This window comes from Balearica regulorum, chromosome 3 (genome assembly GCF_011004875.1).
Source record: "Balearica regulorum gibbericeps isolate bBalReg1 chromosome 3, bBalReg1.pri, whole genome shotgun sequence".
NCBI classification, from domain to species: domain Eukaryota; kingdom Metazoa; phylum Chordata; class Aves; order Gruiformes; family Gruidae; genus Balearica; species Balearica regulorum.
The window spans coordinates 60,603,093-60,629,268 of NC_046186.1; the positions used below are offsets into that span (position 1 = coordinate 60,603,093).

At 37.8% G+C, this 26,176-nt stretch overlaps 1 protein-coding gene across 2 annotated transcripts in view; it reads left to right on the forward strand.

Moving 5' to 3' along the window:
* The window catches only part of LAMA2 (laminin subunit alpha 2), a 379,509-nt gene that overhangs the window by 141,202 nt on the left and 212,131 nt on the right, over window positions 1–26,176 (forward strand). For both annotated transcript variants that reach the window (XM_075748052.1, XM_075748053.1), the window contains exons 5-11: window positions 4,750–4,929; window positions 7,119–7,208; window positions 9,355–9,472; window positions 10,990–11,168; window positions 12,581–12,680; window positions 21,055–21,215; window positions 25,117–25,257. In XM_075748052.1, coding sequence (XP_075604167.1) covers window positions 4,750–4,929; window positions 7,119–7,208; window positions 9,355–9,472; window positions 10,990–11,168; window positions 12,581–12,680; window positions 21,055–21,215; window positions 25,117–25,257 — 969 coding nt within the window. The remainder of the gene's footprint in view (window positions 1–4,749; window positions 4,930–7,118; window positions 7,209–9,354; window positions 9,473–10,989; window positions 11,169–12,580; window positions 12,681–21,054; window positions 21,216–25,116; window positions 25,258–26,176) is intronic.

Genomic DNA, 26,176 nt, shown 5'->3' on the forward strand with positions numbered 1-26,176 from the left:
AAAATAAAAAGATGCTGACTACTCACCATTTCCTCAAATGAAAAACTAGAACACGGTCACTGGAACGATTCGTGATCTGAGTTCCAGGTTTAAAAGGAAAAAACCCTAGCAACCACACAAACCCCAGTTATTTTTGTTGGGTTTTTGGTTTTTTTTTTTTAAAGAAACAGATTTCTGCCCATTGGGACAAGTGTCTATAGTGATGAAAAACATAATGGTGGAAAAAGGGAGTAGACTAATAATAGAGAAAAGGGCAATTGTTAGTCATTAAACTCTATGACTCAGATTCACTCTGTAACTCAGGAAGCATTTAGACTGTTCAGTCAGAGAAAGTGATATTGTATCAGAGGGATATCTCTCTCTAAATGCCCTGTTTCTTAAATTCCTTCCTAATCATTTTCTATTGGCCTCTGCTGGAGACAGGACATTGAAATAGGTAGATCTTTGGTGTTACAAAATGGCTTTTCTGTTTTTCCATTTAACTAGAGTATGCATTTTTTCAATAACTGTTAGAAGTTTTGGTTCCAAACAAAATCCAGATGATAGACAACTTGGTAACTAAACTAACTTGAATATATACTACTGAGTCCAATCGTGTTTAACATCTTCATTAATGGTTTGGATGATGGGACAGAGTGTACCCTCAGCAAGTTTGCTGATGACACCAGACTGGGAGGAGTGGCTGATAACACCAGAGGGTCATGCTGCCATCCAGAGGGATCTCAACAGGCTGGAGAAATGGGCTGACAGGAACCTCATGAAGTTCGACAAGGAAAAGTGCAAAGTCCCACACCTGGGGAGGAACAACCCCAGGCACCACCATATGCTGGGAGCTACCCAGCTGGAAAGCAGCTTGGCAGAAAAGGATCCTGGGTCCTGGTGGACACCTGGTTGAACATGAGCCAGCAATGTGCTCTTGTGGCAAAGCTGGCTAATGATATCCTGGGCTGCATTAGACAAAGTATTGCCAACAGGTCAAGGGAGGTGATCCTTCCCCTCTCTTCAGCACTAGTAAGGCCACATGTGGAGAGCTGGGAGAAAAGGAGGCTGAGGGAGGATCTTATTAATGTATATAAATACCTAAAGGGATGGTGCAAAGAGGATGGAGTCAGGTTCTTTTCAGTGGTGCCCAGTGACAGGACAAGAGGCAATGGGCACAAACTGGAACACAGGAGGTTCTGTCTGAACATCAGGAAATACTTTTTCACTGCGAGGATGACTGAGCACCAGCACAGGTTGCCTAGGGAGGTTATGGAGTCTCCATCCCTGGAGATATTCAAAAGCCATCTGAACACTGGGCAACTGGCTCTAGGTGGCCCTACTTGAGCAGAGGGGTTGGATCAGATGACCTCTGGAGGTCCCTTCCACCCTCAACCATTCTGTGAATCTGTGATATAATCTTTTTGAACATACAGTTGCTAATGCAGCTACTGGAAAAAGTCCTCATACCCTTTTGCTTGAATAGTTCTGACTATTGAACTGGTTGACAAATCAGATAGTGCTCAAAATGTTTTTACAAAATGAGAATTTGGCTTTAATTGTGGTAACATTTAGATGTTTTGTAAAAGAAAGCTCATTTTCCCCAAAGATCCCATTTGTTGGAATATAATGCTGGAAAAAATTTTTGTTAAGGAAAAATTTTCTAGGGTTGAAATCTACATTGCTGTCATTTAGAATCCAAAATGGTGGTTACCTCAGTCTTGGAATTGGTAAATACAAGTTGTCCATAAAACCTGAGCAAAATTTGAGATCGTTCCCTCATGGGGACTTGGATTATCTAAATTGTAGCAGCCCAGTGGGTGGATTAAAGTATTAATATTTTCTTGGGAAACTCAGGTTTGGATCTGAGCTCTGCTGTAGAAGTCCTGTGTGGCTCATACTGCAGTATGCATACAGCTAGTACAGGACATCGATGCCTTGGTTGCCTGTGTGAAAATGGGGCTAGTCTTTGCAGGACTCAAAGCTACATACGAAGCACTATGATGATCTTGGAGGACATAATGGTCATAGATTTTGATAGATATTGAGTCCTACATTCATTGGAACAGTTTTCAGATCTGATTCAAAAATGCTCGGTGGGTGAGGCTATGTTAGTGTCTTGACTGAAAATATGCTGTCACACAAACAGTGTCTTACAAATAGGTGCAAGATTGTGGAGGGAAATGGAAAGAGAAAGTGCGCTCCGGAAAAACACAGTGATGTCTCATTGTGAGACTCATATTGAAAAAAATTGAAAGTCTGAGTTCTGCTCAAACTTCTTTAAGAAAAGTTTAAAATTCTGTTTATTCCTGATTAATGACAGATGTTTCTAAAGTACTCTTACTTTCTTCCTTATTCTCTTTTCAAGAGTAGGAACAACTTACTTGGACACTCTTCAAGATGATTCTAAATGTTTCTAGGGAGAAATCAATGATTTCATCACAGATGTTGAAAGGAGGAGAAATAATTTAGAGTAATTAATTTTGCCTGTGTAAAATTTTCCCTTCAGATTCATTTTGATAAAATTACCCAGTTTTAATTTCCTAATCTCAGTGTTATTTTGGTGTATATGTTTGAACAGGAGCCACATTTCGTGCAGGACATAGCTGCATTTCAGTAACTGTGAGAAATTATTTGTTTATTGGTTTAAAATGAAATTGTATGAAAAAGCACTCAAAAGAAATGCATTTCCTTGCTCACAGGTAAATATTATGAAAGAAATCTTTATACATGTGTTCTTACTAAAATCGTGCTTCTTTTGGAAAGATCTATCAATTTCCACCAGACCTATTGCCACCATCTTCAGATTTCCTTTGAAGTTTACTCTCCACACATGTTCTCCTCGCTTTTCACTGGGGACTTGAGCAGTTTGGTCTCTCTGGTCATGTGTTTTTGTCCTGCTTGTAGCCAGATGTTTCTCATTCAGGAGGTCCTCCTTGCTTTCTCTGGGTTTTTTTTATAATCTTTTGTTTGTACCCTGTCTTTTTCATAGCATTTTATTCTGTTTGTTTACAGCCAGCTGTCTCCTTTAATTTAATTACTTATAGTCAGGAGCAAAACTCAGTCAGAGCTCGAAGTAAGAGTGTGGTTATGACCTCAGGAGGAGGTACCAATATCACCTATTCCTGGAGATAACATGGCAGAAGCCTAGAAGTGCTGATTCATACTTAGGCAAGATATGACTGAAAGTTGCTCCTGGCAGAGTGGCTCCCAGTGATTATGTGTACCTGTGGATACAATGGCGCAGGATGCTGGACGTGATGAAGTTTAGGATTTCCCTGTTGGTAGTGAAAATAAATAAGTTAATAGTATCACGTGGCCAGTGCAAGGCAGCAGTTGTTCAATAATCCTTCTATCCAGCACCTGCGGAAACTCCAGGAAAGGAAGAGCTACTACTTTGCTGTGAGCAATAGATTTGCTCTCTCTTTCTTTAGTGTGAGGCAGTCACTGCTGAATGAGTGCCAGCTGGCACTCTGAGTGCAGCTGTTTGCCTAAGACAGTGGTTATATGATCATGTTCAATGATAGAAAATGGCTATGTGGCCTGACCTCTCACTTGGAGCGCTGAGGTAAGGCACATTTGCAACATGTTCATTGCAAAGAACAGATAATTCTCTTATTCGTTCTAATGTTCCACACGTTTGGCTTAGCATCTGAACATTCTTTCAGTGTACCAGCCTGTAATAAAAATGCCCCAATTAAAATTTAACACTTCAGAATACAGGAAAATTAATGGTTTCTTTCCTCCCTCCCCCTAGGTGCTCATTAACAATATTTTGCTATACCTGACATTCTTCTTGTAGGCCTTTTCCAAGAACAATTCTGCAGCAGCCCATCTGTTTTATTTTGTTGATTAACAGCTAATGTATGCCACGATCAGCTAAAAGACAGGACGGGAGAAGATTGCTTATTTTTGTTGCATTGCCCTTGATGCTGCAATTGGGGTCAGAGAGTCTCTTTATGAAAGAGCCACAGAGCACGCTTACCTAAAAGATTTCTCAACTTTAGGATAGGCAGGCAGAGAAAGAGGGCAATCTTTACAGAAACCACAGTGTGAGCAGAGATTGGTAGTGTCTTTGGAAAAACAAATGCTGAACAGTGTTCTCAGATAAAGACTTTCCTTAGGGACCAGGTGAAAACAGTTGCAACCCAGGAAATTGCTTCACCTTGCTGAGAACAAGATTCAAAGGAAATGATGTGTTGTGTAAAGAGACAGTGGGAAAGGGGAGATGCTTATGAATGCTTATTTTGTCTCATCTAGCTGTTGTGGTTTTCAGTATTTCCAAAGCTACCTTATCCTGGCTTAAGAAAACACTTAGTTCAAAAGTCTTTTAATGATGACAGCTCTAAGAGGTGCAAACTGACCCCTGTTGAATTCCGAGTCCTGTTCCAAGTATCCATTCCTTTAATTCAAAATTTTTGAGTTGTTCAATAACTTGAAAATACCTGTTTTAGACTAGAAGAGGCAAAATGAGTTGCCTGCAGCATGGACACTCTTGTAGGGCCTTGGTACATGTATGCAGTTTGTGCTATGATCTTTCTGTAGCTGATTACTTTCCTTTGCTCAAAACCTTTTAACTGTAAAGCCCCTCCAGAACTGGGCTCTGTGGGTATGCGGAACAGTTTTGTGGGGAAATCTGCTTTCTAAAGAAAGAAGATGTTTTGCATTTACAAAGGCATTCACACAGTGCCTTGAATGATATTTTTTGGCATAATCGTGGCAGCATTGCTGTCATCTAATTTCCTATTGCTTTAATAATTCTGTCTTCAGATTCACACTTCTCTAATTAATGGACGACCTAGTGCTGATGATCCTTCACGTGTATTACTAGAATTCACCTCTGCTCGCTTTATTCGCCTGAGATTTCAGAGGATACGGACACTAAATGCTGATTTAATGATGTTCGCACACAAAGACCCAAATGAAATTGATCCCATTGTTACAAGGAGGGTAAGTTCTGGCAAGACAGTAGAAATGCATGCGCAGAAGTTCTCTTACACTTGTAAATACTGTTCCTGCCTTTGTTTGTCATAGGAAATTTTGGGAGATGATGAATACCTGTTGTTATCTGTCAGAATCCTGGTGTTAGAGAATTCCTTCTTCACAGTATTTTGTTATCTTCTCTATAGCAGAAGTAACAATTTAATCTTTTCTGCTTAATGGTGTTATTAACATACATAACAGGCTTGTTAACATAAGCACACAGCTCCTTTGGCTGCAAACATTTGGATGGAGGTAACTGGCAAGTGGTTGCTGTCAGATAATGTCCTCTTGCCTCTGTTGCTGCTCAATCCTTTGCTGCCTTTAACATTCCTTGAATGCTTACTTTGAGTAGAATTTCTGCTAGTGGTACTTTAAGTAGTAGTAGGGCCTGAATGCAACACTTTTAGCATTATTATATGATTGTAACTAAAAGTAAAAATTTTTCACTGTGCTCTAGCTTAGAGGAATGGATACAGCACTCAAAAACTCACACCATACCAAGGTCTTCTCCACTCTTCCTTGTGTGTGCACACCCCTGCCTCTTCTTTCTGCAATCTGTACTTTCTTCCTATGCCACATCTCCCTGTTTTCCTACTCCTCGGATGTTGTGTGTTATTCTACTTTTCCTCTCATTTTTCTACTAAGCATTCTTAAAAGCTGTTTTGGGGGATGTGCACCCTTCCACATGTTTTCTTTCTGCTCACTTCCTCTTTCTGTTGGTCACCTTATTTTTCTTCTAGAGAGTTTAGTGGATCACTTTGGTAAGTCCTGTTACGCAAGGGGAGTATTGATATTCTTTGGTTTAGCTAATATCATTTATCAATGGTGGGTAACTGCAAAGAAAATTTGCTGCTTCTGCTCCTCATTTCTGGCTTCCATTTCTTCCTCTAAATACATGGAGTGCTGGCTATTTCTGAAAGTCTCAATGATGTGCCATTCTGTTCTGCATTACAAACCCAGAAACCCTTCCAGTTGTGTGCAGTTATTTCAGCCTCACTAATCATGGAAACTGCCTGTTTACGTAAAAGTGCACATTTAATAATCTGACTCTAAGTGAACAGAAACACAAAATTGAATTCACAATTTAAAAATCACTGTATACTCATGAAAACTTAGTGCAGGACGATCCACAGATGTCTCAAACCAGCAAAGATCAATAACCTCTGTATGGCATCTCTCCATGAGGCTGTCCTCAAAGGAACAAGTAACGACTCAAACTCACCATCCTTGTCTGGCTTTCCCAATAGAAGACATTAGACAAGCCACTATTCCACAAAACAGGAAACAAAAGGTAGCCACATATTATATGTTTTCTATGTGGTAGAAGGTTAACCTTCTACGAGTTATACGAGTTCCCGTTTTGTTTGATGCATTTATTAATGATCTGAAAAAGAGGTTGAACACAGAAACAACATTTGCAAATACCATATGTTTGTTTTGATTAGCCAATTGTTAGGATGTTACAGGACCCTCACCAAAACAGATGAAAATGGACAAAGTGGCATGTGCGAATCACTTTTCACAGATGCCATACATGATTATAAATATCTCTCCATCCTTCTTTCTGGTTAGGGCTATTAATCCCCACCAAAGTAAAAACAGAAATGGTCTAATGGCAGAGCAACAGGTCAAAAATTATTTAAATTCCAGTAATGAAGACTATTCCATGGTCATTCAAATGGCCAGTAGTGAAAAACAGTTCTTCTTTCCACAGTCCAGTGAATGCCCAAGACCCACCTAAGGTGAACAAAAGCGTTTCTTAGTTTTTGTTCTAGCCCTTCTCTTCTCCCCATCATCATGCCTTTTCCTTTTCGTGTTTTCTGAAAGGAATAAATTCTATAGCATTTGACTTGTCATTATCCAGTGTGCATATAGCCTTTTCCTATTCTCGTGTTTGGTGTATGCTGTATATAAATTGACATGGCTCTTGTGACTTCAAACAAATGGAACTGTGCCAATTTATACCCTTTTTTTTTCACTAAGCCTGAATCTGTTGATCAAGACGCAGCTTGGATTACACTGTCTGCTATATTTGTAATAGATCAAAAAAGAAATAAAACAGGACCTGACAGTTTTGTCACCAGAAATGAATTCTGCAGTTTGGCACCTGCATTTTACAGTCCACTTAGCAATTCAATTTCTGTTTTGTCTTCCAGTATTACTATTCTATAAAAGATATCTCTGTTGGAGGCATGTGTATATGTTCAGGCCATGCGAAGGCTTGTCCACTGGATCCAGCGACCAATGTATGTATTTTTCTTTTTTTTTTTTTTTTTTTTATGATGTGCCTTATTCATAGGGTGGAACATGAGAAAAAAATCTTGATATTCCTCAGAGTTCTGTGAATTTATGTGTTCTTCACCTAGAGGAACGGTCAGAACCAGTGCCAGGATGAAACAGTGCTAGCAACCAGAAAAATAAACATTCATCCACTGTCAGTGGAGGCTTTCTCTGAAATGAAAGAATAGTTTTCAGATAATTCAGTCCATATTGAAAGTTTCCTAGGAACAACAGAAATTTGAGTTGTTATGTAGCTGTAGAGATGAGCTCTAACAGTCAGTCTTTCTTTTCCTTGTTGATATTAATCAAGGTGTTTCCTAAATGACTGTCAAGTATTTAATTGATACTTGCAAACATATAATGGCTCTAGAATGGCACATTTACTATGTGGGAAATATTAATTGAGTAATCAGTCAAGCTAGTCCAGAAAATCATGAGCTGTTTATAATTTCTTCCAACTTGTGGCATTCTTTCTGTGCCATTAATAAACACATAACCAATATATATGAAATATAGAAATATAATTTGTTACTGATGGTCCAAATCTGTGCACACATTAACACTAATACAGAATTTCCAATGTACTAGTATTAATAATGTGTCACATTATTAATGTGGGTTCTCCATATACTATTCACTTAAGTAGGCGCTTTGCAGGATTTAAGAGAAAATCTTGTATGTATATGACATTAAACCATTGTGTAGAAACTGATAAAAAACCCCACCAAACTGAAAGAAATCTTACAGTGAATGCATTTACAATTCTAAGCAGTTTCCATGGATCCTTGTAAAAATCTTTCAAATTCCTTGGTTTAATCCTTCTAAGGCTTTTCTGTGTATAGCAAGTGTTGAACTATTCTTTCAGATGGCATTAGTTATCAAACTGCAGCATTGTCTCAGTGCCATCTGTTAAATTGGGCCTACCTCAGAAAATAAATGCTGTTATTGCAATTAATACATATTTCAGTTCAGATAGTTTGGCTACTAGATAAAATAAAGGCATTTTGACAAGTGCGGTGTCTTGTTTTGCAGGATGACAAATATGTATTTGTTGTCTGACCAGTATAAAAGATAGCATAAGTGAAACAACTCAAGGGATAAGAGATTTGGAGTACTTGGTTTAGCTCTCCAGGGGTAATCTTTAGACTGAGTCATACCAAAATAGGTGGGCTTTGGCTTATAAACATCATGACTGTAGTTGTTAGCACAATGAGTCTTTCCCCTAGCATTACAAAGAATAAACTTGCTTGAATTTACTGCCTTGCTCTTCTGAAGCATTCCTTAACTTAAACTTGTTTTGCAAGGTTTATGCTTTATCCTGTGAGCCATAGAATTTCTCCAGTTTAGCTTGCTGCTTTGATCTTGAGTGGCTTCACAAGGAGAATCTCCACCACTGCATAACTATTGGGAAGGCAATTTTTGCTCCTCATTTCTCCAAACTACAGTTTCTTTTATCTTTTCCAAGCTGCTTCTGTGGCTCAGAGAATTTGGGTGTTCCCTACAGCAATATTTTTGTGCTGGGACTAAGGTGATCTGCTGAGGAACTGCAAAGCCACTGAAAGGGTGGTCCTGCTCTCATCTCCTGTTAGTTTAAAAATTTATGCTATCCCTCACATAGAATTCACTCTGCAGGTAGAAGGTTACACCATGAGTTGACTCGTCCAGTAAAAAATTAATGCTAAAGTTAAAAGAAAAGATTGGCTCACTCCTAGTGTAAGCTAGCTATCAATCAGATCAGTTTTCCCATAATGTGAAGCTGTATCTGAGGGCTACCAACACTTTGTTTTATTTGCTATAATGGGGAACTTTCATTCTCCAATTCTCCTTTCTTCAACCAGTTGGAATTAGATTCTCCTATATTCTTAGATTCTCCCTAGATTCTCTGCCCAACTATCTTCTTTTGCACCGTGGCTGTGTTCTTAAAATAGAGCTATAGAAGTTAAACACACTCATTTGTCTCTCACTTGATGAATGCAGGATACATAAATGAATAAAAATGAATAAACGGAGGAATTACAGAGTATAGCCATTCTTAATGTTAGTATTTTCATAATTTGGACAGATTCTTCAAATCATCACATTGTGTAAATATTTGTTTTTCTTTCAAATTAGAAATCCGTCTGTCAGTGTGAGCACAACACATGCGGAGAGACATGTGATCGGTGTTGTCCTGGTTTCAATCAAAAGCCTTGGCATGCTGGCACTTTCCTGGTTAAGCATGAATGCGAACGTAAGTTGAAAGCAGTACAGAAGAGAAAAAGTTTATGGCAACTGCTGGTGAAAACTGAAATCAAATCCTACATGATTTTGCAATTAATTTTATGTCTAACCGTGGCTTTTTTTATGAATCAGCTGTTGTTCACTTACTTAGGCTGGCTTATAAAAGATAACAGACAATTACATATAGATTCATGGGTTTATTGAACTCAGAATACTTTAGTGTAACATGCTGATATTGGTGGAATACTGTAAAAAAAAAAATCATTTTGACTTCTTTAATTTTTATAATTATAGTGGGTTTGTTTTGATAAAATAACAGGACTGTATCATGATAAGTAAAAAATGTTTTTTACAGATTTTTCATTATATTAAACTTTAACTGCATGACTTCTGTATAAATGACACTTTTCTATAATGTTCAGCCGTGCTGAAACAAAATATTTTTACGTGATCAAAATGCGGTTTGAGTTTTTTATTTTTTTAATGGAATAGTTAATGTATCTAGTTTTCCAACATGGAATGAAAACATACCTTGAAATATCATCTTCCCAAAGGGAGGGAATTTCATTTTCAGATTTACTGTAGTAAGGATAGTTACAACTGAACTTTAACATCTTACTTCCAAAGGCCACATACCACTTAAATTTCTGAACATAATAAAATCTAGTGCTCCATTACACATAAATGTTTATTCAATTGTAGTATTACAGCTATATTTTTACCATGAGTGGTTTAAAATAAATGAAACAGATATCCCCATATTAAAAGCAGTAATTCCTTATTTGTGTCCTATTAACTTAAGTAACAGAGGTCTTTGTTTCAGCAGGGACTGTGTCTGCATTCTGGATTGAAATCAGGGTACAGTTATTTTCATGTTTAATTTTTAAGAGACATTTCTTATCCCCGGTTCAACCCTCAGTGAATTGCTGCACTTTCATGGTGGAAACAGTTCCCTGGGATCTGGTTCAGATGTGAGGAGAATGACTCCCTGCAATGTTGACAAGCTTTGAATTTCTCTTTATGTGAAAATGAATGTTTTAATACCACAGGGGAAGGGGGAGAGAGCGAGCTACCTCATTTTCACAGCAACAGATTATTAGATTAGTTGTCCTGCATGTGCACCTCAAGCCTAAGAGTTCAAATCTGAACTTCTAAAGAAGTTTTAAGATTAGAAATCTCTTTGTTCTGACCCAGTTCTTACATGCATATGTGCAAATCAAGTGTTTTTAGGATGTTTTTCAGCTTTCATGGATTTTTTTTTTAATTTACTTATACCATTCTGCTGCTTTCCTTGTAACTCATCAACTTCTGTACTCCCCCAGACAAAAAAAATCAAGAAAAAAGTATAATATACAGAATTCCAGGCTGCATTTGTGATGGGACCACATTACTTTTCATAGCTGAAGTAGTAAATTAATGCTTGGATGTGCTGTCAGTTACAATGTATGCAGCACCAAAGATAAAATGTTGAGCAACTCTTTTTAATACCTTAGTAACAGTTTGCTAACGCAGTTCCTTCTCTTTTAGCATGCAACTGTCATGGGAAGACTGAGGAGTGTTACTATGATCAGGATGTTGCAGATAGAAATCAGAGTTTGAATGTCCATGGAAAATACATTGGGGGCGGAGTGTGTGTGAATTGTACGAGCCACACCGGTGGCATAAACTGCGAGACCTGCGTCGATGGTTACTTCAGACCCAAAGGGGTAAACACGTGTTCTGTTGTCACTTGACTGTAAAGCTCGGCATTCAAACCATCATTTCAGCATGGGGAGTTAAGTTATTAAAAAGAGATGACACGGTTTGGACTACCATTTTATGAAGGTTAACTTCTAATTCTGACAGTTCTGTAGTAGTTGCTTTTCACAGCTGGAAATCTGTAAAGTTAATGCTCACAGAAATATGAAAGGGAATTGTGTTGATATGAAGGAATGCACTTGAGGTGCGGGCCTCCAGCTTGTACTTCAGTTCAATTTAAAAGAGCATGTAATCCTGTAAACAGAACTTTTGCCTCAGTAATGAATTTCAAGGTTTGTTATCAAGATCAAAGAAATATTGCTGTATTTTATATTGGAGAGAGATAGTCTGCAATTTTTATTTTTTAAATGCAATGTAGAATTAATAACCACTGAAATTCTATAGTGTCCTATGAATGCCTTTCATTTTCAGTGCAGTGGGAACTGGTTTTTGTGTTTCATCATATAAGGCTGTATTTTCATCTGAATTGAAGCTGTCAGAAGATGAATCTTATATTAGGTTGTATTGCCAATATGGGCTGTGCCAGTGCTTTAGACAGCTACACTATTAGTGTGTGATTAAATTCCTGAGATTTTGTCTGTATAGTTTCAGTTGGGATAATGGCTGTTAGTCTGATTGGTTTTCAATCCTCGAACAGAAAACATCAGCAAATAGCAATAATTACATTCTGCCTAATATACTAGGTTTAGCCTTAGAGCTTGCAAAAAGGAATACTGAACTCTTCATCAGCAAGGCACTTGATTTTTTTCCTCTGAATCAGGTTATCATTCAACTAATAGGGATTTTATATATATGTATGTGTATAGTGTATCTATAGTATGTGTATATACCTAGTTCATGCAGAACTTCTAGTTTATATTCCCAATGTGATATTAGACTAAGATTTAAGTTTGGTTGAGGTAACCTTTTCAAGAACAAGAGGAACTTGTTCCATTGTCTAATGTTCACTTTTCTTCACTCACCCTTTTTGTTCAGTTGTTGACTAAGTAATTTTAGTTAGCTTTTTTGAATTATGCTGACCAGAACAACTGAATTATTTTTCCATATTACTTTAGGTAGTGAATGCTTAAAATCTACTTCATTATGTTTTATTGATTTTAATTATATATGTGTCTGTTATTTTCTCTACACCTGTTTTTTTAGTTGAAAACATTTGTATATAAATCACATGTTTCTAAATAAAAATCCAAAATGTAACTTTAATGCCTAGACTGCATGGACTAAATTGAGCAACCATTTTTGTTAAAGTGCAAGCTACCTATACAGAAGTTGTTCTCTCCTACTTTTTGTTTAAGAAGTAAATAAAAGTTTCCAATTATTAAAGGTAAGATTTGGGGTTGTAATCTCTTTGTTTTTACAGGTATTGCCAGATAGCCCAGATCCATGCCAGCCGTGTTCCTGTGATCCAAATGGATCTTTACATGATACCTGTGTCAAAGATGAAAAACATGCAGAAGGAGGTAAGATCTCTAAAGGAGAGTGGTGTTAAAGCTTAAGTTCAGCAATGGTCAAAGAAAAGCTGAATACATTTATGATATCTCTTTAAAAAAAAAAAAAAAGCTTCTTTTTTTTTAAGTTTACTCATGTGAACAATAATCCACCTGCATTCTTATGATACTTTTCTTTGGAAACTCAGATTTTATGTTCCCAACTTTGCTGAGGCCTCTTTCAGATTCATGGCTTGCAAACTTGGGTACGTTTGGAATATATTGGAGAATTTTGGCTTTAAAGAGCTTTCTTCTTTTACAGCAGAGATTAAAACTAGTACATCTTTTCCTCTCTAAGCATATTTCCATTTAAAACCTCAACAAAAATCTGTTTGAAAGTTGTCATATTTATGTGCCATCTATATTATTAATGTAGGACTGCAAGCTGTTTACCATAGCCCTGTAAAAACTATCTTCAAATAGAGAATAAACTGCTTCCTTGTGCTCTGGAAACAATGGATTGCCATATTTTTCTGGCTCTTTTGTTGACAAACTTCTGACAATACTGTAGGAAGATAAAAACAAACTCAAGGTCAGCTCTTAGGAGATGTTTTAATTGGGCTAATTACAATCTACTGACAAGAGATGTGGTAGCAATCTTTTTTGAAATAGAGATCAATGGAACATAAAAGCAGCATAGCAGAGATGCAAATACAGGGCCCAGAGGTGTTAAATCTACTGTAACAACCATATACTGATTACATCAGTTCAATAAAATGATACGGATTACTGTCACAGTGCTATATAGAGTGGGTCGACCTTGGCCGGCTGCAACTGCCCACCCAGCTGCTCTCTCACTGCCCTTCTCAGCAGGACAGGGGAGAAAATAAGATGAAGCAGCTCATGCGTCAAGGTAAAGACCAGGAGAGTGCTTGCCAATTACTGTCATGGGCAAAACAGACTCCACTTGGGGAAAACTGGGGAAAATATTGCCAATTTAAATAGATTCAGATAATGATAAACAAAGATAAATATTAATAAAACACCTTCCCCCCCTCCTTTTTTTTCTCCAGGCTCAACCTCATTCCTTCATTCCCAACTCCTCTACATCATCCCCCTCTACCACAAGTGAGTGGTGCAGGGCGATGGGGAATGGGAGTTGTGGGCAAAATGGTTTCTCTCTGACTCTGCTTTCTCCTCACACTTTTCCCTGGCTCCAGCATGGGTCCTTCCCATTGGCTTCTGTCCTTTATGAAAAAAATCTGCTCCACCATGGGTGTTCTTTCAGGAAATATCCACCTTCCTCTATGGTGTGCAGCGTGGATATCTGCTCCAGGGGCTGGAGGGGAATCTCTGCTCTGGCGCCTGTAGGACCTCCTCTCCTTCTTCTCCTCTGACCTTCTCTGACCCATCTGGGAGAGGGTCTCAGCCGTGCCCTGCAGTGGGTCCACTGGAGCCGGCTGGAACCGGCACAGAAGAGCCCGGTCCTCTCCTCACAGAGGCCACCCTGCAGCTCCCCGCTGCCTGCGCCTGGGCACGGGCACCTATCACATGCATTGATAGGAGAGACAGTAGAAGCGGAAGAGAGAGGATGAATCCCAAAGCTAGAAAAAAACACAGCAAGACTGTGCATTGCCTATACCAAACCTGTGGGTGAGAGTGTATAGGTTACAGATGACAGACTTATTACAACAAAGAAACCTCTCATACTATATACTCTTCTGTGCTGGCCACTGGTGCGGGTCATTCTCCAGGGGCCTGGCAGCTGAAAGGCAGTTAATAGGCTGTCAGCTCTTCTTTCACAGGGAGAGGGAAGCAAAGAGATAAAGACTTTTTTCTATCTTGTTTGGTTGTCAGTAATAGTGTCATTAGGAGCTCTCATAATGTCTTATTCTTACCTGTGAGCATTCAATGCATCTAAACCATCTCATAGTTGCTTTCTAAATCTGCTTACACTTTCTGAATCTGACTGGGTGGTACTGTGCTTTAACCCCTTGCTTCCTGTATTTCCTTCTGCCTTTTTAATCCGCTGATCTTCTTTCTGGTAAATTCTTATCCGTCTTTTTTCTGCACCTCTCTAGGAAGAGAACAAAGCTCCTGTTTGGACCCCTCCTTTCCTTTCTTTTTCTCTGTTGTCTCCATCCATCTAATCTAAAGATCATTAACTGTGTCTTTCTAATAAATCAAGAAATGTGTCATGCCACCATCTTGAAGATAACGTATCCAAAACTGGGTTATCTCTCTCTGTTTTGCCTCCTTTTATTGGCAACCAGCCAGTCATGCTCATCTAGCCCCAGGCATTCAAACAAGTTTCATATCTCAGCAGTTCCTCCAGCCCCAAGAACCAGAGAGTTCTTTTGTTCTCTTCACAAAACTAAAATGCTCATCATTTTCTGTCTTGACTGTAACCGGCTTCTCCTGACCTTCCTGAAACTTAGCGTATTTGGCTGCAATTGGTTAGAGGCCTGTTGCTTTTGAGCACATTAGAGTAGTCTTAATCTTTGTTGAATCTGCTGTTTGTAGCACATGATGTAATTTTTTACCTTTACTGCTTTTTAAACACATTGATTTCTACTCTTTCCAAATTATTTACTGTAGGTAGAGGTTATTCTGTGTGTTTAAACTACTTCTTCTCATATATGACAAGCGCGACAATTGTTATTTAGGTAAAAGCCATCATATACACAATTCCTTCCCCAAAGTAGTCCATGCATTTGTTACTGAAACCAGTTGTCTGTGTCCTGCCCAGTCCTGGGAGTCCAGTAACAAGTGGACAGTTTGCACTGTCTAGGCAGTGGCCAGAGGACAATTCTGATATTTATCTTATTTATTTACCTATTTTAAGACCACAAGAACAACAATAAGTCAGCTCTACACATAACTGGGCTTTGTAGCCATTCTGCCTACAATGGTCCTGTTCTTTGTTCCTCGTTCTTTCTGCTTATTTGCTTTTCTTTACTTCTAGTTGTACTAAATAAGGTTCCAACACATTAGGAAAACTGTTTAGTTCTTGCACATTATGTTTGATTATAGTGTTTGGACCAGTGGGCCAGATTTGTGACTGTAACGTTTTATTCAACAGAAAAGACATGCTAGTTGAAAGAAAAAGCCTTTTTTAGTATGTCTTTTAAGGAAAGATTTTTGTGGTAATGGAAGAGGTTGTGTTAGAATCAAGAGCAGGTCTGGATATAATTTTTAGCATAAAACTGTCCTGCAAGCAGATCACTTTTTACCTTTTTTTTCCCTCAAATTTATATTCAATACCCTGATAAAATTCTTTTTACTGTACACTACTCACCCTGGGTAGCAGTTGGGTTTGAAGCACTGGGGAACCTTCATAAAAGAAAGGCTGGAAAACATGATCTGTCTGAAGGAATCTCTCTATTCACCTGTGAACCAGAATGAATACACACTGGGTAGGTTGAAATACATCTCAGAGTTTGCTGGCTGGTTGTTTAAGTGTAAATTTTTTGCTTGGTGTAAGATGGGAATATGCTTCTTAAATGTGTGGTAAGCAAATGAGTCAGGAAGATTAAAAACATTAAACTAAAATGGAAATATGATAATAAGGAAAATCACTGGGGATATAAAGTCACCATGAACAGTTCTCAAGGAAAATAAAGCTGGAGGCTGTACATTCTCTTTGTGCTTCAATACTGTAAATAAGCAACAATTAACATGGAAAATTGTAGCAAATACCATAATAACTGGTACATTGATGAAGTGCAGCAAGAGGATTTAAATGACTGCATTCTGTAGTCATCATCAGGTTTTGGTAGATAAGAGAAAGGCATGAAGGAGTCGCTTTATAATTGACCAAGCATTGTTTCAGGAGAAAAAGAACTATTTTTGTATATTAAGAGTGTACAATTTCCATTTTGATCAGCCTAGTATAACTTTGTTCTCACATGTTTCACTCGACATTCTGAAATGAAATATTATTATTCTAGTTTGTATAGTATATTTTTGGTTTTGATCTTCAAGAACACTTTTCAAATATTCTTTCATAGCAATGTTATATGATATGTCCATGTCCATGAGCAATATAGAAAAGATAGAGCCAGAAAGTTGTAATCAATCACAGTACATTTGCAAACTGTGGTATTGATAAAATAAACTCATGAAAATGTCTCTAGGTTTTGTAAATGAAAAGCAATAATTTTGAAACTGAACTTGTCCACCTATGTCCATTCCATCCTAATAATAGGTAAACTTGACCATCGCTGATGTTGTGTTCGCTTGCAATTGTCCATACAGAAACGAAGGTGGAACCTATACATTCAGAACTACTTTGTACTCCAGTAATTAGGCTTTTTCAGTGAATCATTACTCTTGTTTGAAGCTGTAGTGGCTTGATTTTAACAAATAGCCATTTTACTTGGCTTTTAAGCACCTGCAAGAGCTGTGAGGTTTGGAAACTGGCAGAGTTTTGTGACTCAGTCTTCACTTCCTATTGCCTCTTTATTTACAATATAATCCCAATGACAGATGTTTATTTTTTGCTGAAAAACTTTCTCGAACATTTTAAGATAAATAATGTCCAGACATCTCGATCTTTATTCAGGCTTCATAGTACTTTGCTCAGCAAGCAGTCCCACTGACTTCCATGAGATCATTTTTGGAATTTATACACTGTTGAAGAGGAGTGAAAATGGCAGCAGCGAGTCCTGGGATTGCAGGTTTTTTCAGGGGTCTGGTGCATGCATTTATTTTTGTGCAATTTTGAAAGACTAGTAGGCTGGGAGAGAAATGACTGATAAAACTCATATTTTAAGATGACTCATCCTCTAGGATGAAATTTCAAAGCCTCTGTGCACTCAAAGATAGGACAGAAACCGATAATATTCAAGTAGAAAACAGGGAATAACAGCTTCAACAAATAAAGCCCCACTCTAACAAGGCCTATGAAGTAATAGACCAAAAGCAAAAGAAGATGTGCTTCTGCTGAAATGTTAGTCCATTACAACAACAACAAAAGATAGACCTGAAACAGCTGCCCTAAACTGAAATGTAATTAGGCTGTTGCCATAATAAGCACTACATGAATTACAGAAGCCTGGTTAAAGATAACTAGTGGGACAGGAATTTACATACTGTGTAATACAATGAGAGCCTAGATCTTGCAAGTGCTGTAAATGAAAGAAGGCATTGAGCCAAATAAAATATACAGACAAACTGCATCAACAAGTGTAAGCGCTGGAAGAATATATGACAGTTAGTAGTCTCTGTGCCTTCCTTTCTCTGTTGTGGAGTGTGAGGTCTCCTGATAGATGGTAGGCTGAAGGTTATCCACTCACTACTGTGTATTCTGCATGAGAGAGGGGATTGCTGGGCTGGTGACAGTGGAGTTTCCAGTCCTGGTCTCTCTTCCTTAACTGCAGAGAAAGAAAAGAGCAGGAGAAGGGAAGGTTCTTGATGGGGAACTAAAAAACCAGACTGACTGGGCAGTGGAGGAGAGACTATAGATTTAAATGAGTGTTTGAGAGTCATTCCGTACTGAGGCTTTTAATTGAATTTGAGTTTGGTGAGACTTAACTCATGAGACATAAGAATGAGTTCTTGAACCTTTCAAATAAGACTGGCTCACTTCTAAAGAGTTAGACTTGCCTGTGTCTTTTACTGCTGATCCCTGGTGTGCAGCAGGGTATTTTCATCTGGAAGGAACAGAAGTTTCTCTTGTAAGACAAGATTGTCTGGCTGCGATGCGCTGACCCAGATGACAAAAGAGCCTGAGGCTTACTGTGCTGTGGGGCCTCGCCAGTGGCTTGGTGAGAGGAGGGGAACTCAGAAATCTGAGAATCAGCTGGGCCACAGGCATCAAAACCTGTGGAGCACGTGGTTTCGTGATAGTAAGTAACACAGAAATTTCATGCACTGAAATTCTGTATGTAATTAGGACAGATCAAGAAGGTGACAGTTAATATGATGTGCTACAGGAGATGAAAGAGGCTGCAAGGTTAGAGAAGACAGATTGAATTTCATGTCTGTATAGATTAACAGGTAATATCATTTAAAACTCCTGTAGAGACTGCTTCTTCAAACAGCTAGTTAGAGAAACTATAAAAAGAGAAGCACCTCTGGATTTATGCATGAGGAACTGGTTTAAAACTCTCCTCTTGAAGGGCAGTCAAATTCAACATTTTTGTAGGAATGAGAAGGCCTCCCTAAAAAACAGTTTCATGAAAACAAGGAAACCTTTAAAAAGAAAATCAAAATGAGCAATCCAAGGTTGCTCATGGCAAGCATAGGGTTTATAGACTGCATATTCGACATTCAGAGAAGATGCATTCCAGTAGTTCAAAATTACTGAAGCAACACAATTAAGACAGGAAAAAAAAAATCTGTTCAAACAATAAAAAGGAAGCTCCCTGAAAAAGCAGAAGTTATGTCCAATTGAGGATAATAGAAAAGGACATAAATTGTGACAGATTCTGGAAAGTCATACTCTTAATAACATGAGCACATACTTTAAGGAATATTTTGCTAAATGCTTAAATGTTGCTAAGAAATACTTCTTCAGATAAATCAGAATCAAAAAGACTGCTAGAGATTCAAATTCAGTAGGAGTTAAATATGATTAAGGTATAATCAAGTTATAACCAGTGATCTCGGGGAAAAAAAGGACAAAGCAGAAAAGCTAGATTAATTCTTTGTATCAGTGAATGGAAGAGCTCAGGGAATTTCCCGCTTGGGAGTCTTTGTTCATGGGGACAAGTCAGAAGAACTGTCTCAAACAGAAGTGTCAGGTTTAGAGTAAGCTCATAAACGAAGAATAAAAATTCATCAGGCATATATGGTATTTATCCATGGCTTCTGGATGTAGTTAAAAATGGAGTTGCTTGAAGCATTAAATATAGTTTATAATACTTTAAAAAACTTACATTAATATTACATAAATAGAAATTGTTTCTCCAATTTGTAAAAGAAAGGCAGAGGATTCCAGGAACCTAAAATCAGAAGGTCTGGTTTCGGTACCAAGCAGATCAGTAGAACTACAATAAATGATTTATACCATTTCTGAACTGTGGCAAAAATGGGCAAAACTCAGGATCAGGGGTTTTTTTTAGGAGGACAGTGTGCCTTATGAATCTGTTTGAAGGATTCAATGAACATGTGAACAAAGGCTCATTTGATTAATATTGTATTTTGATTTTCAAAAGGTTTCGACAAGATCCTTCACCAAAGACCACAAAAGAAAGTGTAATAGAATAAGGAGGAAAGATTCGTTCATGGATTAGTACTTGGTTAAAAGAACAAATGGACCATTTTCACTGTGATGATCAGTATGAACTGTTGAAAATATTCATACTTAACCTGGAAAAGGGATGAGTAGGAAGGTGACAAAGTTAGCAAGTACAAAATCTTTCAGCATAGAAAAATGAAAGAACTGCAAAATGTTCAGAAAGATCTCAAGATAGTCAGTGGCTGGGTAGTAAAAGAACTGATGAATTTCTGTTGCAATTAAAGGAAAAGTAGAACACAGAGAAAAGTAGTTCTACTTGTACATTGATTACAGCAATTTCTGAATTGGGCACTACCAGTTGTGAAATAGCTCTTAGAATTACCTTGTACTGTGCCCTGAGTGTATCAGCCCAGTGCCAGATCAGCAGTAGTCAAAAAGATCAACAGAACCTTAGGAAATATTAGTGAAGTTTAAAAAACAAAACTGAAAAAAATCATCAAACCATTTATAGGTCCACAGTATACACTCCCTTCTCCTTAAATAATTTATTAGAACTGGAAACAGTGCAGAGAAGGACAATAGAGATTTTCAGCCACACAAAGCAGTTTCTGTGTAAAGAGATACTAAATAGGCTTAGGAGTTTTTGGTGTATGAAATAAAAATGTCATGTGGGATATGATACAGGTATATTGAAATCACAGATGACATGGAGAAAGTGAGTAGGGAATGGTTACTTGCTGTTTTCTATAATATGAGAATTAGAGGGCAATAAATACGGGTTTAACGCACGACAGTGTTTTCTTTCATGGTACACATGGCTAAATGTGGAACTTACTGCTAGGGAGCTTTATGGATTCTGAAAGTAAAGGCATGTTCAAAGGAGATTAGGTGAATTAATGGAAGAGAAGTTTTTCAGAGACTGTTAGATGCAAAGAAGTAGGGATAAGTTTCAGTTTAGAAGATCTCTAATATGTGGATTTCAGAATTCAAATCACTATATACTTGCTCTATCCTTACATGCTTTATTCTAGCTTCTCTCAGACAGGATGCTAAGTTAAATAGACGTATGGTCTGACCCACAGTAAATGCCCTTATGTTACACCTACCAAAGGTCTTGCTTTGAGCACTCTTACACACATATCTGATAATAGTAATAATAGTAACAATAACAATAATAATAATAAATAATCAAATATCTCTTATGTTTTCTCCCTCTTCCCATAGATATGTTGCCTGGTTTCTGTCACTGCAAGACTGGCTATGCCGGAGAGCACTGCAGTAGATGTGCCTTGGGTTATATAGGATATCCTGAGTGCCTGCCCTGCAACTGCTCACTGAAAGGCAGTGTGAATGTTGACCCTTGCGTAGGTCCCTGCATCTGCAAGGTATGAATGTGAAATTCTTCTCAGCCATGCTAATGATATTGAAAGATTGCAATTAATGATTTTCTATCATACAATAGCATTCCACTGTCCTACCTAGCTGTGTTAGTATCTATGTTAGTCACTTCTCGTAGAACACTTGTTCTTGGTCTTGTAAAGTGGTACGTTGTCTTGTGGCATCTCAGTAATCACTGTAATTAACATAGGTACCCAGGAGCCTGCTACCAGTCATACAAGCCCTTAGAAATCTGTAATGAAAGGATACTTAAGAAGCCTGTGAATTATTTGTTTCAAACTCGCATCCTCATCTACTCAGAAACTACACATTTAAAGTATTGTGGGCTCTAAAACTAACCTGTAATATGACTTCAAAAGAGAAAATGAGGTGAACTGATGATGTATTGAACAAAAAAGTTGCCTTTTAGGAGTTGTCATTGGGGATATAATCTTCTTTTCTTGCTAAATTCCAAACTAAGAGCTGGGTTTAAAATTGAAAGCATTCTTTCCTACCTTGGAATGGTTGTTTAGGTATCTCTAACATAGAAAAAAATAGAATCTTAGAATGGTTGGGGTTGGAAGGAACCTCAAAGACCACCTAGTTCCAACCTCCCTGCCATGGGCAGGGACACCCTCCACTAGACCAGGTTGCCCAAAGCCCCATCCAACCTGACCTTGAACTTCCAGGGAGGGGGCAGCCACAATTTCAATATATGTAAAGAAATTGAATATATAAATATATTGAAGATATAAGATGTAGAAGAATATATTTTAAGAAATAATAATCCACCCTTTCTGTAGGATGAATTTCTTAATTTCTAGGAGGAAAATTTAAGAATTATTTTCTCTGTGCGCTTTCACGTACCTCCAGCAAAGTATATATCAATATTACATTGAAATAAAAAACTTCTAAAAACACATGCATCTACTTCTTATAAAATAGCTAGTTACCAGAAATACTTTAGAAATGGTGGTGCTCTGTAAGTGACCATGAATAGGCCAAAGGACAATTTACTATACCGTGGGTCAATTTTTCTGTGTCATATTTGTGGGAGTTTCCTTCCAGCTTTCAATTAACAGAATTAATCACAAATGTGGATTTAAAAATACTTACATTACATCCTTAAATACAAGAATGTACAAAAAATACTTCAACCTATCAGCTCTTGCTGCATACACACATAAAGCTCTGGTGTGACAGCTGAATAGCACTGAAATCTACTCAGAGAATTAACCTCATTCTCACGTTATGTAACAGTCACATGCTCTCTGTCAGAAATAAAATCTATCCATATCACAGTTCTAATTCCTTAGCTATCAAGTCTAGAAGATTGGAAAACGGATGCTTTTGCTATATTCTGACTTGAAAGGGAGCTTTGATGAAGGTGTCGTATGCCAAATATAAGACAACCACTGCTGAATGATTCTTACTATTATGACATTATTTGTGCAATGCCATACTGACCCATCAGTACAATCTGACCAAAATGAACAAATATGGAATAGAGATAATTGCTCCTATCCCAGAGAGTCCACACTATATATGCTTTTCCTCGCTGTTCATCCTTTGTTTCCTTTCTGCTCCGCTAATCCCTTTTTAAGTGCTTGTGGGAGAAAAATGATACCCTTTGCAAATAGCTGAGATACGGATATACACACATTTATTTTCACTAGCAATCTTCAAATTCAAATCAAAGCAGACTATGGTCAAAGGGACACTGAAATCATCAGATTAGTTATGCTCCATATGAAGAATAAAGTGGGATGTCTGGACAAGTTAATAGCAGGTCTTAGGAAAAATGCTTCCCTTCTTTTAATCACATCTTTCAATTATATATGATGAGCTCTAAATTTACTAAAGATAGTTTTCTTGTAAAGGAAATTGACTGCTGAAAACCAGCTCTAACTGTAAACAGCAAAATGCAACAGAATGAGCATTAGGTTGTTATCTTTACCACATTAGCCAGGGTAAACTAAAGTACAGAAAGGTGAGGGACAAGTATAAATGCCTGTTTTATCACTGATCATCTCAGAGAGCTTTCTGAAGTTATATGGTCAAAGTCTCATTTTTTGCATGATTTAAAACCGGACTGAACACAGTTTTCAGAAATAAATGAGGCTGTAGAAATATTGCTTCATTGGCTGAAGGATAGGTTAGGTCTTCTTTCCAACTTTGAGTTTTATATATCTATTACCCACTGAATTTGCTGCCTACTCAATAGAATTATACAGGTTTTACTCACTGATGACACGCTTGTGACTGCAGAGTAGGACAACTTTTCATTTAAACACATACTTTTGCTTTGCAGGTCTCTCTTTCTATTTTACCCTTCTCACTCTGCGCACACTAAGCACATCAGCAAGGTCTGAAACTTTTGGGACCAGCGTTCGTAATTCTAGTTAGTAGAATTGTGTGTGAGGGCATTTGGGTGCCTGCAAGTTCTCAGTTGTTAGCCACATTATTTTTCATATGAAGCATGAGTAGCTGGGTGATTTCAGCCTACTTGCGGCAGTAAAATGCATTGATTAAGCCTGAGATTGCTGGTGAAAATGTAAAAATACCATTCTTCAAATTAATGAGATGTTGAAGTTAAAAGTAATTGACTGATAGCCCTGAGTTGTATTAAAGAGATTTTTGGTTTATTGAACAGAGTCTATATGATGTTGTTGAAGGGGAGCATAGACACAGCACAGCAATAGAATTAGAGCAAAGATATTTTGCTACACATGTTGTTACTGTATAATTAGTGGTGAAAACCTATTTACATTTTCATTTTATCTCCTTCTTCTCCTGTCCTTACCCCTTCCCCCTCATTGTCCCTATTTTCTCTTAACCCTTGTGTGCTATCCTTTCTCCCCATACCCCCACGTGCTTTGCCCTGCTTTTTCCATCTTTGTTAGACCTTAACCAGGAGGCTGCCAAATGGCTTTTGGTGAACTTACTTCAGAGCTGTGTATTTCAAGCAATCATAGACTACACGGCGTGGGCAGGCTTTTTATAATGTGTTCATTCTCTGCTGACGTGGAGCCAACAATTTGGTTCTGTGTGCATACCATGGAGTAATGTCTCCAGGATTAAAGAGACTGTATGTAACACTTTTGAAAGGGAAAGAATTTTCTGGGCTATCTCAGGAAAAATATTGAATTACTAAGCCAGCACCATAGCGTGAGCCTTTCGCAACACACTCCGTGTAGAAAAGCTAGCTTTATCTTTGCCTATAGAATAAATTGATTTATTGTGTAAGTTAGCAGGACTTAATGCACAACATAAGCTTTCTCTGAAAAATGTAATTACCAAATGCTAAGAATTCTTCATGTATGCTTAGTGCCTGGCTTTCTGCAGGGGAAGAGTGTGCAGAGCTGGCTGCGTGGCTGGCAAACACAGGTAGTTATGGAAAGAAGAAATGCAGCCCTTTTAACACTTGGATTTAGCCTGAATCCAGCTGTTAATGATAGACCACTGAAAAACTGATATACTGAATGATTGGTATGACTATTACTATGTACCTGTAGTTTGCAGCAGTTGGGCATGCACAGATTTTATCAGCCATACCTACGAACTACAGTCGTTGAGGCTGTAACATTGTGTCCTATACTTCCTTCCCCTCTGACACTCCTGAGTGTAAAGGAGATAAATTAGATTATTCCCTGAAATCAGGTATGTCCATTCATGTAGAAGAAAAATTAAAAATCTTACAATGTCCAAATTACATGTCCTGTGATTTACATGCAGCCATAGTAACTTTTATTGTGTAGAGGACTTGCTATTAATATTCACAAGTAAGAACAGTCTTTGTTACAAATGTCATTATAGTCCTGCATTTATACTCTCCTGCAGAGTATGAAGCTGGTGATCTCAAGTTCTAATCTATGACAACTGAAGTAATATTCTAATGTGCACTTCCAGGAACATGTTGAAGGAAATGACTGTGATCGTTGCAAACCAGGTTTCTTCAATCTGCAGCAAAATAATCCCAAAGGCTGTGAGGAATGTTTCTGCTCTGGGAAAACAAATGTCTGCACACACTCTCACCTTACCTACAGAAATGTAAGAAAAATCATACTGTATCTGTGCATGTGATTAATTTTGTGTTTCTGCGTGTTGTCACTGTCTGTTGTCACCAGAGTGCATCTCATTATAAAATCATGCATGTTCTTTTATGCCCCATATATTTTTCATTCATCCAAAAGACAATGCTTATAAGCTTTGTTTCTCTTCATTGTGAAAAAATTCTGAAAAAGCACAGTTGAACAGTGAGAAGTGCAACAGAAGTTATAACAGTCAAAAATGAAGCCATGTGCATAAACACAGTCCTGGAACGTGCATACATAATCAGTCCTGAATTAAATGCAACATATCCGTGGGGCAACCTCTTTTCCAGGTCATTATTAAATTCCTAGACCTGCAATAATTAAGAATTTTGAAACATTAAATACACAACACACAGCTTATAAGAAAAAGGGATGCCCTACAGGGGCCATTTTGAGTGAATTTCTTTTGCATACTGCATTCCTAGGAAAGGATGTGAAAGGGAGATGAACCTACTATTATTTGTGCTGTAGAAAAATGTCTTTAGCCTGCAATTTTGCTCTAAACTTTACATTAGTCCTCAAAGCTCAGACACTCATTCCACTGTAACAGATGTATGCTACATATTCATGTCTGTAAATCGAGTTTGGGAAACGTTTTCCAGGTCTACTAGCTCTTGGTTTTGTCTGTATCGGTATGCTGGAACTCAGCAAGTAAAACCATATATACCTAGTGTGCTCATTTACATACCAGCATCTAGAAAAATTTCCATCCCATGGCTGAGCTAATTTATTGTTCTGCTTGTATCCAGGCTCCAGAAGCCGTCCTCGTATGAATAGTGTGCTCTTCTCTGATGATTCATTTCTAGTCATGGGATTTCAGAAATTCAAGTGCTAGTGCTTTCCAGCTTTGCTTTGGCTTTCTAAAAAAAGTGTAT